The following is a 12,001-nucleotide window of genomic DNA, read 5'->3' on the forward strand; positions in this document are numbered from 1 at the left end:
AGGTTCTCTCTAAACCCAAGCATGACAGCAGCGGTCCTGCACAAAGCAGAGCTCTGCCTGCTGTATGAAAACAAACAAAACCAAACCATAAAAACAACCCTCAGAGCTATAAAAAAATGTACAAGTAAGAATTTAGAAAGAAAAAGTTTTAGACATTACCACCTTCAGAAAACTGCTGAATGGTGAGGGAGAAAAAAATGTAAAATCCATAAAACAATGTTTTCTTCAGGATTGTTTGTGAAAAATTCATACAAAAATCAACAGCAAGTTTATATCCTTTGCTATAAAAACTCATCAGGTACATATGTGCATGGAGGCTTGGAGAGGGCAGAGGCCTTGTTAGAAAATAATTAAAATTAAAGTACAAACTGGTAGGGAAGTTGCCCAGGGGTGAACATGTTGGCTATCTGGAAGCTGGCCAAACTGGAGCCCAAAATTCCTTGGGCTTCAATCCAGACCCCAGCCTTCAGCACCTCAGAGCTAACACACGTCTTTCACCTGCCAGGACCTCTGCGGTCTGGATTTATTATATATATTTATATATACTTTGTCTATAAATGCATTATAAATATTTTATCAAGATCTCATAAGAATCAAGTTTCTTAGCTTGGAATACAGTGGAATATATATTATACATATATATATTTATTTATACCTAAAATTTAAGCAATACTTCATGCTACCTGCTTTTAATGAAAAGCATTCCGATCGTAACACTGCAGTGTGCCTACGACATGCTTCACAACCCATGGAGATGCTCGACTGCTACGTGACGGATGAGAAAAGAACACTTTGGATCCGTTTAAAATGTGTCGGACTTCAAAACTGCCGGCGGTGTTCGCTGCTTTTTGGAACTACCTCATCTTCCTTAAACAGCGATCAGACCAAGCAAGGCTGGCTATACTGTGGCCCCTGGGGACAGTGGCTGGCACCTACTTTTCTAATGCCAGGCCAGCGTCACCGGCTCAGCCAGCCACAGGACACTGTAACACCAATTCTTGGTGGTTTTTTTCTTAAGGCATTGTTCCTCAGACTTCAGAAAACCCAGCCACAAAGAAAAAAAAAAAAAAATCCATCAGAGCAATAAAAAAAGGCACAAACTTGCATCTTCCGATGGCTTCAGGAAGCTCCAGCTGACTCCCAGGCTCACATTTCTGTTCTGTCCAGTTTTTTTTTTTTTTCCTTTAATGTTTCTTCCAACTCTGTCCCTCACTAAGCTGTGAACCCCCACTGCACCCCACTAAGGTTCACAAGGCAGGCCAGAGCCATAGAAAACTCTCTGTTTAAAAAAAAAAAAGCTACAAGATGAGTTGAGTGGTTTACACAGAGACTGTGGGATTGTGGGTAAGAATCAAATGTTAAGCACCAGTTTTAATCAAGTTTTTTCTGTAGTATTAGATAGATCTTTGATTTTCATTTTCCTCATGTCAACTCGATTCAGCAACTGTGCCCAGGTTGCCACAGGCCTCTTCCTTCGCGGGCTTCCCTGGGGGAACCCACCAGCGTGTGCTTGGCTTCCGCATGTCTGTGTGCCTGTGTGCGCTGTCCTGTGTTCCATGTGATCCGCCACACCTGGTGTTCGTGTGCGTCTCCAGACCTGTGGTCCAGGGCGTCAGAAAGGCCTCCCGCTGCTGCTGCACGCCTGGTGTCCCCTTGCACTCAGAGAGCACCGAGGCAGGACGCAGGAGTGACACGGGAAAGTTTCTTGGCTGAGCTTCAAGACAGACAAACAAAGGAGAGAACAGCAGCTTCGGGCTACAGTGGTGGCTCCTCCTCCATAGGCTCTTCCTCCGATCTGTGGAGGAGAGCAAGGGGTCAGGCAGTGTGCGTGGTGGGTGAGGCCCTGTGCAATCAGGCTCCCTATCCCACAGAGCTGTCGAGAACCCTGGTGCATAGTTTTAGTTTGCAGAGCCAGTGGGCATGCCCACTACCTGTCCTGTCCACTCAGGGCTAACCTGGCCCAGGGCTGGGTGCACACAGGGAGATTGTCAGGCCCTCACAAACAGGCGTTCCCAGCAGGCTTACCTCTTCTCAGCAGGGTTTACGCCTACAGACAGTGAGGCCATGGCGGTGACTGTCTCAGCTTCTTCATTCTCACACTTCTGGGCCTCAATCAGAGAGTGCCCCACGGTGGAGGACAAACGCTGCAGGCAGCGCCAGTACTTGCCTGAGAGAAGGGGACACACTCAGTGACTTTCTGCGTCCGCAGGTTGCTGGCTTGGCTCACAGGTCACTGGGGCCCTATGAAGACTTGTCACCCGTGCCTGAAAAGTGCGTCTCTGAAGGGCGCTGCCTGGTGATGAACTCACACACACTTACCTGTAGCACAGGCCACTGGACATGGGATGGGGTTGGGGTTGGGCTGTTGTGGGGCCTGGTTCTCCACATTCATGGACCGTGTGCCTTTGCTGTGGGCAACCAGAAATTCTGGGAGCAGGCACATGCAGACTTGATGGCACCTAGACTGGGATTTGCTACCTGAGCCTTGTAGATGCTGGGGATATGCCACATCCAGATACTGTACAGGGAGCCCTGCTTGGGCAGCATTTTGAGAATCAGGGGCATCAGTGGAAACAGTTTTGAGGACAGAACTGAATGGTCCCAAAGGGGAGCTAGGAGACGCCTTCAGGTGCGCATCATCTATGTAAGGCATATCACAGAGTCCAGGCAAGGACTGGCAGGTGTACCTGGGGCAGGGTGCTACGTGGGTGCCTAGCTATGTGCCTGTTGCCTAGGCCTGAGACTCGCTGCTTGAATGGGACATGGATTCTACCCTGTTCTGGGCATATGAACTAAGTAACCTGAGACCATTGGTGCCAGATTCTTTTGGACCCCAGCACAGCAGAACTGGTTCTGGTCATCCCTACTAGCTCATCAAATGCCAGGGAAGGAGAAGCCTTGTGTTCCTGCCCTGGGTCCCCGTGATCACTTGGGTAGCCACTTACTGTGGATGTCCATCACTTTCTCCATGGAGTGGACGGCATTGGCATTGGGTCTCTGCTGCAGAACCTTTTCTGGCAGAGGCTCAAGCTGTAAGAGAGACACAGATATATTATGATGACAATGGGCCGCATATAATCTATGTATGTGTAATGGGTGTCCAGAGATAGCACTTTGTTACCAGAGACACAGTATTGTAGGGAAGTTAAAGCAATTCAAAAAAACCAACATGACTTGGCATTTGGGTTTCCTCCTCAGGGTACAATGGACTGTATTCATGGCTTCCTAGGAGGTCAGGCCCAGGAGAAGGCTACACAGTGGACATCAGCTTGGTGTCATTGCTGTGTACCTCTCAGAGCAGAGAAAGAATCATTAGTTTCTGAAGCTACATTTCTATGACCCGGCCCTGTAATGCCCAAGAGTCCGATTTTGCTTTTCTCACACATGAGGAGGATGGAGGCGAATGGAGGGAAGTGAGTATGTCTCCCACAGATGACATAAAGTAAGTAGCAGGCCCCAGGACAGAATGAACATCTGAATAATAGCTATGCAGACAGGCCTAGACCAGGGAGAGCGCTAGAGCCAGTCCTAAAGGAAAGCTGGTCTTACCTTAGGCTCTGGGTGAAGGCCATAAAACAAAGTCACCCTGAGTTTGCCTCAATCTGACTGGACAGCTGCCACGTATGGCTTCCTGATCCAGGGCGTCTGTCCAAAGTCACTGCAGCCCTGTGTGACACCCATCCCCAATCTGGCTGCATGTGAGTGCTGCCAATTACATCCTAGGACACATGACCTTCTAACTGAAGATATCATTCAACACAGCCAGCAGGAGCCTTGGGCAAGTGGAGCCAACATGGCACCCTTAAGCCATTCACCAACAAAACAGACAATGGCTGAGGCCAGGCTGGGCAAGAGAAGACTAGAGAAGCTCACAGCACCCTATGACGTCAGAATTAGGACCTGCTTAAGGACAAGCCACAGGGACACCAGAGAACACAGAGGCCAACCTCGAATAGTGCCCACTGGCCAAAACTGGGGCAGGCTGAGCACTAAGATAACATGGCATGGAGTAGGCAGCCAAAGTATAACCTGTGCATGAACAAAGAAGTAAGTGTATGTGTGGGAAGACAGACATCCCTGCTAGAACTGATAATAATTCCAGGATGTAGAACTTAATGGTCTCCATCTATGCCTGCTGCTGGAGGAAAGACGTGACTTCATGTCAGGCGGAGGTGAGGTAACCGAGGTAAACAGCACCGTGCAGCCCCAAGGTGCGGTGTTGACAATGGTAAGCCACTGATATCAGCATGAGCAAACACTCACACTTATCTTCCACACTGCTGTGAGGGCTCATTGAAACCTAGTGGGAGGTGCAATGGCAAGAGCAGCCACACGGGTAGGGCACAGGTGAGAACAGGTGACTGTGACCCTCAAGCCAGGCCCCCAGGGCCCGGCAGCCAAAGGCTATGCGCTTCCCCAACAGTGTCAAACACACAAGTTTGTAAGGGACATTTTATGTTCACTCTGACCTACAGAAACTGAGAGACATTCTAGAAAAATCTTGACCAGAGCTTCCCGAGGTCATCAGAGCCATGCAAAGCAAGGGGAGGTGGGACAGGCAGAGGACACCAAAGGGTGCACAGGGTCTTAGTACAACACTAGATCCTGGGTAGGGCAGAGGAAGGGCCCTGCGTAGTGCTGGTGACATCTAGACACACTGCAGTTCTGTGCACAGTAGGAGGAGAGCTGGTTTCCAGGCTACAAGGTCTCACGCAGTGGGAAGGCCGGCAGGAGAAGAAGGTTTGTGACTGGAGTGGAAATTTAGGCACTGTCACTGACACCCCCTCCTCCCCAAAGAAAAAGTCTGTTTGGATCATCAAAGACTGCAATTACACCTGTTTAATGTGTGTTCAATGTAACCAGAGCTCTAGACCTGTGTAGCAGCAACTAGCAGAGTAACAGGAGATGAGCTGGGAAGTCCAAACACTGACACTATATACAGCTGAAGGGTGAGGCAAAGTCAAGACAGTGCTCAGGAGGGAGGGATGGGCCCTGCAGGGGCCCTGCAGAGCCCCTGAGGGATGGGCATTGCAGGAGGGAAATGACTGCTATGTCTCTGTTGGCTGTGGCCTGGAGGGCCACAGTCCTGCAGCCCTCGCTCTGCTATAGTGGCAGTATGTAGGTTTAAACTGAATCCTGTTCTACTAACCAACGAAGACTCAGAAGTCAGATGTAGGGTGAAAACATGCTACAGCAGAGAGTCTGAGAAGCAAGCAGCTGATCTTGATTTTTGGCTGGAGATGTGTCTCTTCACTTGTCCCCACACCAAAAAGAAGTGCCAGATTCTAGTCCTGCCCTTTCCGTCCTTTTCATCTTTTCTATTCTATCCAAAATGCCTGGCTTCTCTAGGCTAATTCTAGTCAGCTAGTCGCTGGCTCGCCGCATGATTCAGGGTTAACTTTATTAACTGTCTCAGAGTGTCACAGAGTGATCAAACATCCCACAACAAATAACCATGGACTCTTCAGAGCTGGGTAGTCCCAGGCTCAGGCAGAGAAAATCCCTGCAGGGACAGCCAAACCAGAATTCTATAGGTACGCTGGAAACAAACCACAGAACATCAAAGGCAGTCTCAGATCCTCCAAGTTACTAGAGAAAGTGGGTCACCTCCACAGTCAGGGTGGGGGGCATGCACAGCTCTCCAACAGCAAGGGAAGCAAAGGGCAGCAGCTTGCTATCTCTATGTGCTAAGAGGAGACACTGGTTACCCTAATCATATGCCCAGTGAAGGTGTCATTAAGATCAGGGTGGAACAAAGGCATCTCCCAAAAACAAAGTGGGATGTTGTCCATGCTGGTCCTTTTCCTAGAGAACACCCACAGGATATTCCTGAGACACAGTAAGAATGTCCTGCGGGAAGGCAGGAAATGAGGGAATAATGGGGAAGAAACCGCCTGAATGCAATGTGGCCCAGACCCAACGTGGGTGACACATGACAGCAACAAAAATGTGCAGTCAGTGAAATTAAGTAAGTGAGAGAAAGACATGTAGCCTGGGAGGGGTTGGGACGAGGCAGCCAGTTTGGCAGAAAAACATGCAAGACCTAGTTAAGTTAGAATTTCCGATGAACAACAGTTTCTTAAATACACAGGGGTCATATGTTCACCTTGGAGATCCCAGTGAGGCCACTGTGGTCCCAGCCTTGGCTTGCCAGGGATAACAGCACCTCCCAACCCTGCTGAGGGCACTGGCTCACAGTGAGGATGCCTGCTGCACATCTTTCAACTGGGCACTGAAAACACAGGGAGTTTAGGAAACCCTCGATCACATCACATTAAGAGACAGCAAGGAAGAAAAGTTGGGAGCTACAGGACAAGCCAGACAGAATGAGTCTGGAAAAGTGATCAGAAGAGCTGGACGTGACCAAGGTCCCACTTACAGCAGATAGCTGGTACAGAGACAGAGTCCAGCTTTGGGCTGTTCGGCGAAGATGTACATGGAATCTAGGAGGACGGCCAGAAGCCAGTGACAAAATCAAGGGTTGCCAGAGCACAGCTGGCTGAAAGAAGGCTGAGTGCATCTAGATGTTTAGCACAGAGATCTGAGGGCTGGCTGTGACTGGATATAAAGATGTATGTCGGTTCATCCAAAGCACAGGCTGGCTTGATACTCAACAGTCTTAAGATGGGAAGTACTGAGAAGGGACACAAAGAAAAGTCCACCCTGGTGGGAGACAGCAACAGGCATTCCTGAGACACAGCAGATAAACCAGCCCAGGAAGCAGGAGTGACTAAGAGATTCCAGAAACACGTGGAATGTCTGTGCTGATGGACCACATAAGACCACCCAGGCATCCCTGCCAACCACATCTCTTCTGTATGACAACAATCTGTTAGGAACCGGTACAGAGACCATCAGTGTTCATGTTCACATGCCTCTAGGTCTAAGCACACTAATTCATGAGATGGAGAGTCAGTCAGAGAAACCACTAAGTGAGGGTTGCTTAGGCAGCTCAGAGGGTAAAGGTGCTTGTTGTAAGTCTGACAACCTGAGTTCAATCCCAAGAACCCCCTTGATGAAACAGGACTAATTCCTCAAAGCTGTTCTTTTACATCCATATGTGCCATAGAATAGGTAGATAGACACATGCACCTGTGAAAAGACTGGGAAGATGACTCAATGGACAGTGTGTACAAGCAGGAGGACCTGAGTTTAAGTTCATGCCCCCACCAGCAGATGGCAATGTTCCCAACAGGGACTGATGTCTGGTTACATGGGGCCTGTGGTGGTTTACTCTTAGGAGGTGTGGCTTTCTTGGAGTAAGTGTGTCACTGTGGAGGTGGGCTTTGAGGTCTTATATATGCTCAAGCCACACCCAGAGTCTCAGACCATTTCATGTTGCCTACAAGTCAAGATGCAGGATACTTGGCTATTTCTCCAGCACCAGGTCTGCCTACAGGTCACCATGTCCCACCATGATGATAATAGACTAAATCTCTGAAAATGTAAGCCACCCCAACTAAATGCTTTCCTTTATAGGAGTTGCTGGGGTTATGGTGTTTCTTCACAGCAATAAAACCCTAAATAAGATAGGGCCCAAGGCCCCTTGTAGATGGGAAGCAAGGATAGAACAGAGATCCTCAGACATGGGGTCATGGCTGCAGCACAGATGCAGTGTCATCTCTTCAGACAATACTTAGAACATACATTTATCACGGCTTTGGAGCAAGGTGTGTGCCAACAGTGCACGTTCACAAGGTGTGTGCCAACAGTGCACGCTCACAAGGTGTGTGCCAACAGTGCACGCTCACAAGGTGTGTGCCAATAGTGAATGCTCATAAAGTTCACCAGAAGGCTGTAGCGGTTCTTCTAGAACCCTGGTTCCTTTAGCTCTCTTAGGCCTCCCTTGTACCAGACTTCCTCCAGATTAAAATAAGTTTATTACGCATACACAGGGCACCATAGGCCACATGCTTGGTTATGTGCAGCATGCTCGCCATGCTAACAGCCTCTGTGACACCCAAAGTCCCCAGCCACGACTCTTCATCTTTAGTCGCTGGGCCAGCACAGTTTCTTCACCACGAACTGCTGCTGCCTTCCACACGACCTGCTCAGAGTAATGGCTGAGCAGACCACCCCAGAATTCCAGGGCTCCGTCCTAGCAGGAGTCCATAAAGGATGGACATGGGGCCAACTGCCATCCGAGCTGGCCACGTCTGCTCTCTACCTGTGCCAGCTGCTCTGAAATCTTAACTGCTTGCTCTTTTTCCTTTCTGGAAAATCTTTCCTCATGAAAGCTGACATGAAATCTGGAATGGATGAATATGGTGGCCTTTCAGCAGTGAGATGCTCTATGTCCCCAAGAGAAAGGACACAGTGCAGAGGGAGCTGATCCTCAGTGACGAAGCTTCTATGTGTTCCCCTTCGGAACAGAGGAAGGATCAAACTGTATTTGGACACTTGGGATCTTATGATGAGTCTGCACTCCAGGCTGTGAAGACAACTATGCTTACAGATTTTCTTGTAATGCCACATGTAGAGCACTTCATGAATGAAGGCTCTGCTCTAGGGATGGGGAGGTGGGAGCACAGGGAAAGCAGTTCCACACATCTCAAACACCAACCCTGTCGCAACTGGGGCTCTATCTTTTGTTCACAAGTGCTGATCAATTGTGGGCTTCATATGGCATCTAAGGTTTAAGGTAGTCACATCTAGCCCTGTCACCCATACTTGCACCCTCCACTCCACCAGTGCCCTCTTCCTCTTCCCTAACAGTTTCCCTATCATATGCTGTTCTTATTGTTTCCAGATTTCACACACACACACACACACACACACACACACACACACACACACACACACACACACTAAATGCCTGTTCACTCTACTCCATGGTTGTGTAGTCTAGTTTGTGCCAGTACCATACTGTTTTCATACCAAAACTGGGTAACACTGCAGGCACATCTCCCTGATGATCAAACATGAATGCAAAATACTGGGGGAAAAAGTACAAACTCAGTTCAACATCACATTATAAGACCACACATCATAACCAAGTTAGATCCAGTTCAGGCAACTAAGGATGGTTCAGTGTGATTAAACTGGTTAAGTGTGATATAGCATAGAAACAGAACCGAGGGAAATCACATAATCATTTCAATAGACGTGGAAAAAGTTTTCTGCAAAATTCCACATCAAATCCTAATGTTACGAGTAAGTTTTTCGCCAGTCTGGTCACACTGCAGTGCCAGCCCCAAATAATACACACAGAGACTCTGTATTAGATATAATTCTGTTGGTCAGTTACTAGTTTCTTATCTGCTAGCTGTCTTAATTATTAACCTATTTCTATTAATCTAAGTACTTCCACGTGGCCTCATCTTACTGGAGAGAGGGGCTGTCATTCTTCTCTCTCCATCCTCCATCTTGGATCTTCTCCCTACTACTTCCTCTTTCCTCCTAGTCTCCTAGCCCCGCCTATCTTGCTTTCCAATTGGCCAACAGTGCTTTATTCATTAACCAATAAGAGAAACATATTTCCAGAATGACATTTCTCATCACTCTAACACAGTGCAGAAGAGGTTGGAACAGTAGGCTAACAAAGTCAACACAGCAAAGCCCACACACAGCCACACAGGCACCGTCACTCATTAAAATCAGAGTTTGGAACCTTAGCCAGAGCAACAAGAAAAGAGAAAGAAATAGAGAAGTTGCAAATATCAAAGGAATAAGTCAGATTATCCCTGGGCCTACAATACTAGACTGTACCAAAACATTCTTAAATCTGATAAACACCATTAGCAAAACAAACAAAAAATCAATACTTTTAAATATTTATTAACAGATTAGCTGAGAAAAACCCATAAATCTGTTCAAAAATAAAGATAAACTTGAGATGTGAGATACTTCTGTAATGAAAAGTATACAACACCAAAGGAAAAACCTAGAAGATGGACAGACTTTCCACATTCACAGACTGGGAAAGTTAGTATTGGGGAAATGGCCACATTATTGAAAATCATCTATAGACTTACTGCAGTCCCTATCTAAATTCCAATGACTTAATCTTTACACAACCAGGGAGTTGAGCTGGAAACACAAAGGCACTGAGCAGCCAAAGCAACTCTGGACAGAAACTAATACTGGAGGCACTGCGGTACTCATTCCATACTCTACTCTAGAGCCACAGGAGCAAAAGCAGCGTGGTCACTCCTGTATTTAAAGCTACTTAATGGGCAATCTAGAAAAATGTCAATTACTTTCTGGAAACCTGGAATCTATCAGTGAAAAATACCTCGCACCCATCATTATATAATGAAGAGACACAGTATGTAGAAAACACAAAGTCAGTGCAGCAGAGACTGTGTGTGTGTGTGTGTGTGTGTGTGTGTGTGCCCACACGTGCGTGTAGTGGGGGCACAAAGCTCTATGAGAAACAAAGCTGGGCAGGGATGCAGAGTGTGCTGTAGTTTCCAACCCAGCAACCAAGTGGGCTGAATGACACATTTCCAATAGGTTTCTATACCCAATGAAAGCTACGTGGAGCTGGTTCTGCAGGGTTCCCCATCACTGGCAATGCCACTACACACTTACTCATCCATCCGCTGCAGAGTACAGCCTTGCCAATGGCTGGCTTGGAATGAGGCACACAAAGTAGTCCTGATTATGTGTTTCTAGTGTGGGCCTACCTAGCAATTCATTTTTATGGTGTGGGCAAGGCCTGGTCAGCTGTGTTTTCTAAGCTGGAATTCAAGAAGAGATTCTTACAGACATCTAAGGCAGATCATGTCATTTGCCTTTCATGGGCTGGCAGCGGATGAGTCTTCTTTTAACCTTTGAAATCTGCCATTAAGCAGATGCCATCATCTGCTCTTTCCCATCAAAATAAAGCTCCTGGAAAGAACCACTTACATCCTCTTCCAGATCCTAGAATCCACACATTTGTCCTGTCAGCCTGATGCCCAGTGCACTGGGTCACCTGTCCTTCTCAGTAGGGAAAGCACATCCATTCTTTCCAGGAACCCTGACTCAGGCTCCCTGTCATAACCTACTGGTCAAATACCACAACGGTTTGCAGCCAGCTCTTCCTCTGGGCTCTAGCTGCACATGTACAGTTTCCAGCTGAGTGTTATTTGAAAGCCCTGATAACAATCGTGTCCAAAAGGGCCTGGTTTCCTTCTGCCTCTTCTCCCTGCTCTGAATTCACACCTTAGGATCACACTACAGGACATGGCCCTGGTCTGCCTTATGGAGTTACCTAGGACCCAGTGCCCTGAAGGCTATGTAAGACTGCCTGGTCTCTGCTCTGGTTCTTTGTGAGGTATGTGTGCAAATCCTTTGTCAGAGCTTTGGAACTCAGGACCAGGGCAGGGAATGTCAACAAAGGACCCTCCTTAGGCATAGCACAAGGAAATCCACATAATGGTCACTCTACATTACCCTCAAAAGCTTTATTTGACCAGGCCCTTAAAGACTGCTATGCAGGCCAATATCCCTGACTTTGTCCTGCAATACCAGTGGGGCTGTTCAGAGCCTTGACCTGAGCATCACTCCTGAATGGAGAAGGCAACTGGTTGCTGGGTAAAGAGGTCCTGACCTAACCCTGAGCTAGTAATTCAGCTTGAGCATGCTGATACCACCTGGACTGTCTGGTTTTGTTTGTCAACTTGACACAAGCTGGAGTCATCAGAGAGGAAGGAGCCTCAGTTGAGGATATGCCTCCATGAGATTCAGCAGTAAGGCATTTTTTTTTTTTTCAATTAATGATCAATGGGGGAGGGCCCAGCCCATGTGGATGGTACCATCCCTGGGCTGGTAGTACTGGGTACTATAAGCAGACTAAATAAGCCAGGGGAAGCAAGCCAGTAAGCAGCTTCCATCCATGGCCTCTGGATCACCTCCAGGTTCCAGCCCTGCTTGAGTTCCTGTCTTGACTTCTTCCAAGGACAGACTATGATCTGGAAATAAAAGCTAAGTAAACCCCTTTCTCTCTAGTTTGACCTTTGGTCACAGTGTTTTGTCTCAGCAGAAGAAATCCTAACTAATACACCACCCAAGCCCA

General features: G+C 47.7%; 1 protein-coding gene across 7 annotated transcripts in view; it reads right to left on the reverse strand.

Annotated features, from left to right (window-relative positions):
- Positions 1–219: 219 nt before the first annotated feature.
- Positions 220–12,001, reverse strand: part of Hdac4 (histone deacetylase 4) — a 243,446-nt gene continuing 231,664 nt past the window's right edge. For all 7 annotated transcript variants that reach the window (XM_051190805.1, XM_051190804.1, XM_051190803.1 and 4 more), the window contains 3 exons: positions 2,946–3,030; positions 2,026–2,167; positions 220–1,795 (listed from right to left, as the gene is read on the reverse strand). In XM_051190805.1, coding sequence (XP_051046762.1) covers positions 1,756–1,795; positions 2,026–2,167; positions 2,946–3,030 — 267 coding nt within the window. In that variant the 3' untranslated portion in view covers positions 220–1,755. The remainder of the gene's footprint in view (positions 1,796–2,025; positions 2,168–2,945; positions 3,031–12,001) is intronic.

The sequence above is a fragment of the Phodopus roborovskii genome, unplaced genomic scaffold (assembly GCF_943737965.1).
Source record: "Phodopus roborovskii unplaced genomic scaffold, PHOROB, whole genome shotgun sequence".
Taxonomy (NCBI): domain Eukaryota; kingdom Metazoa; phylum Chordata; class Mammalia; order Rodentia; family Cricetidae; genus Phodopus; species Phodopus roborovskii.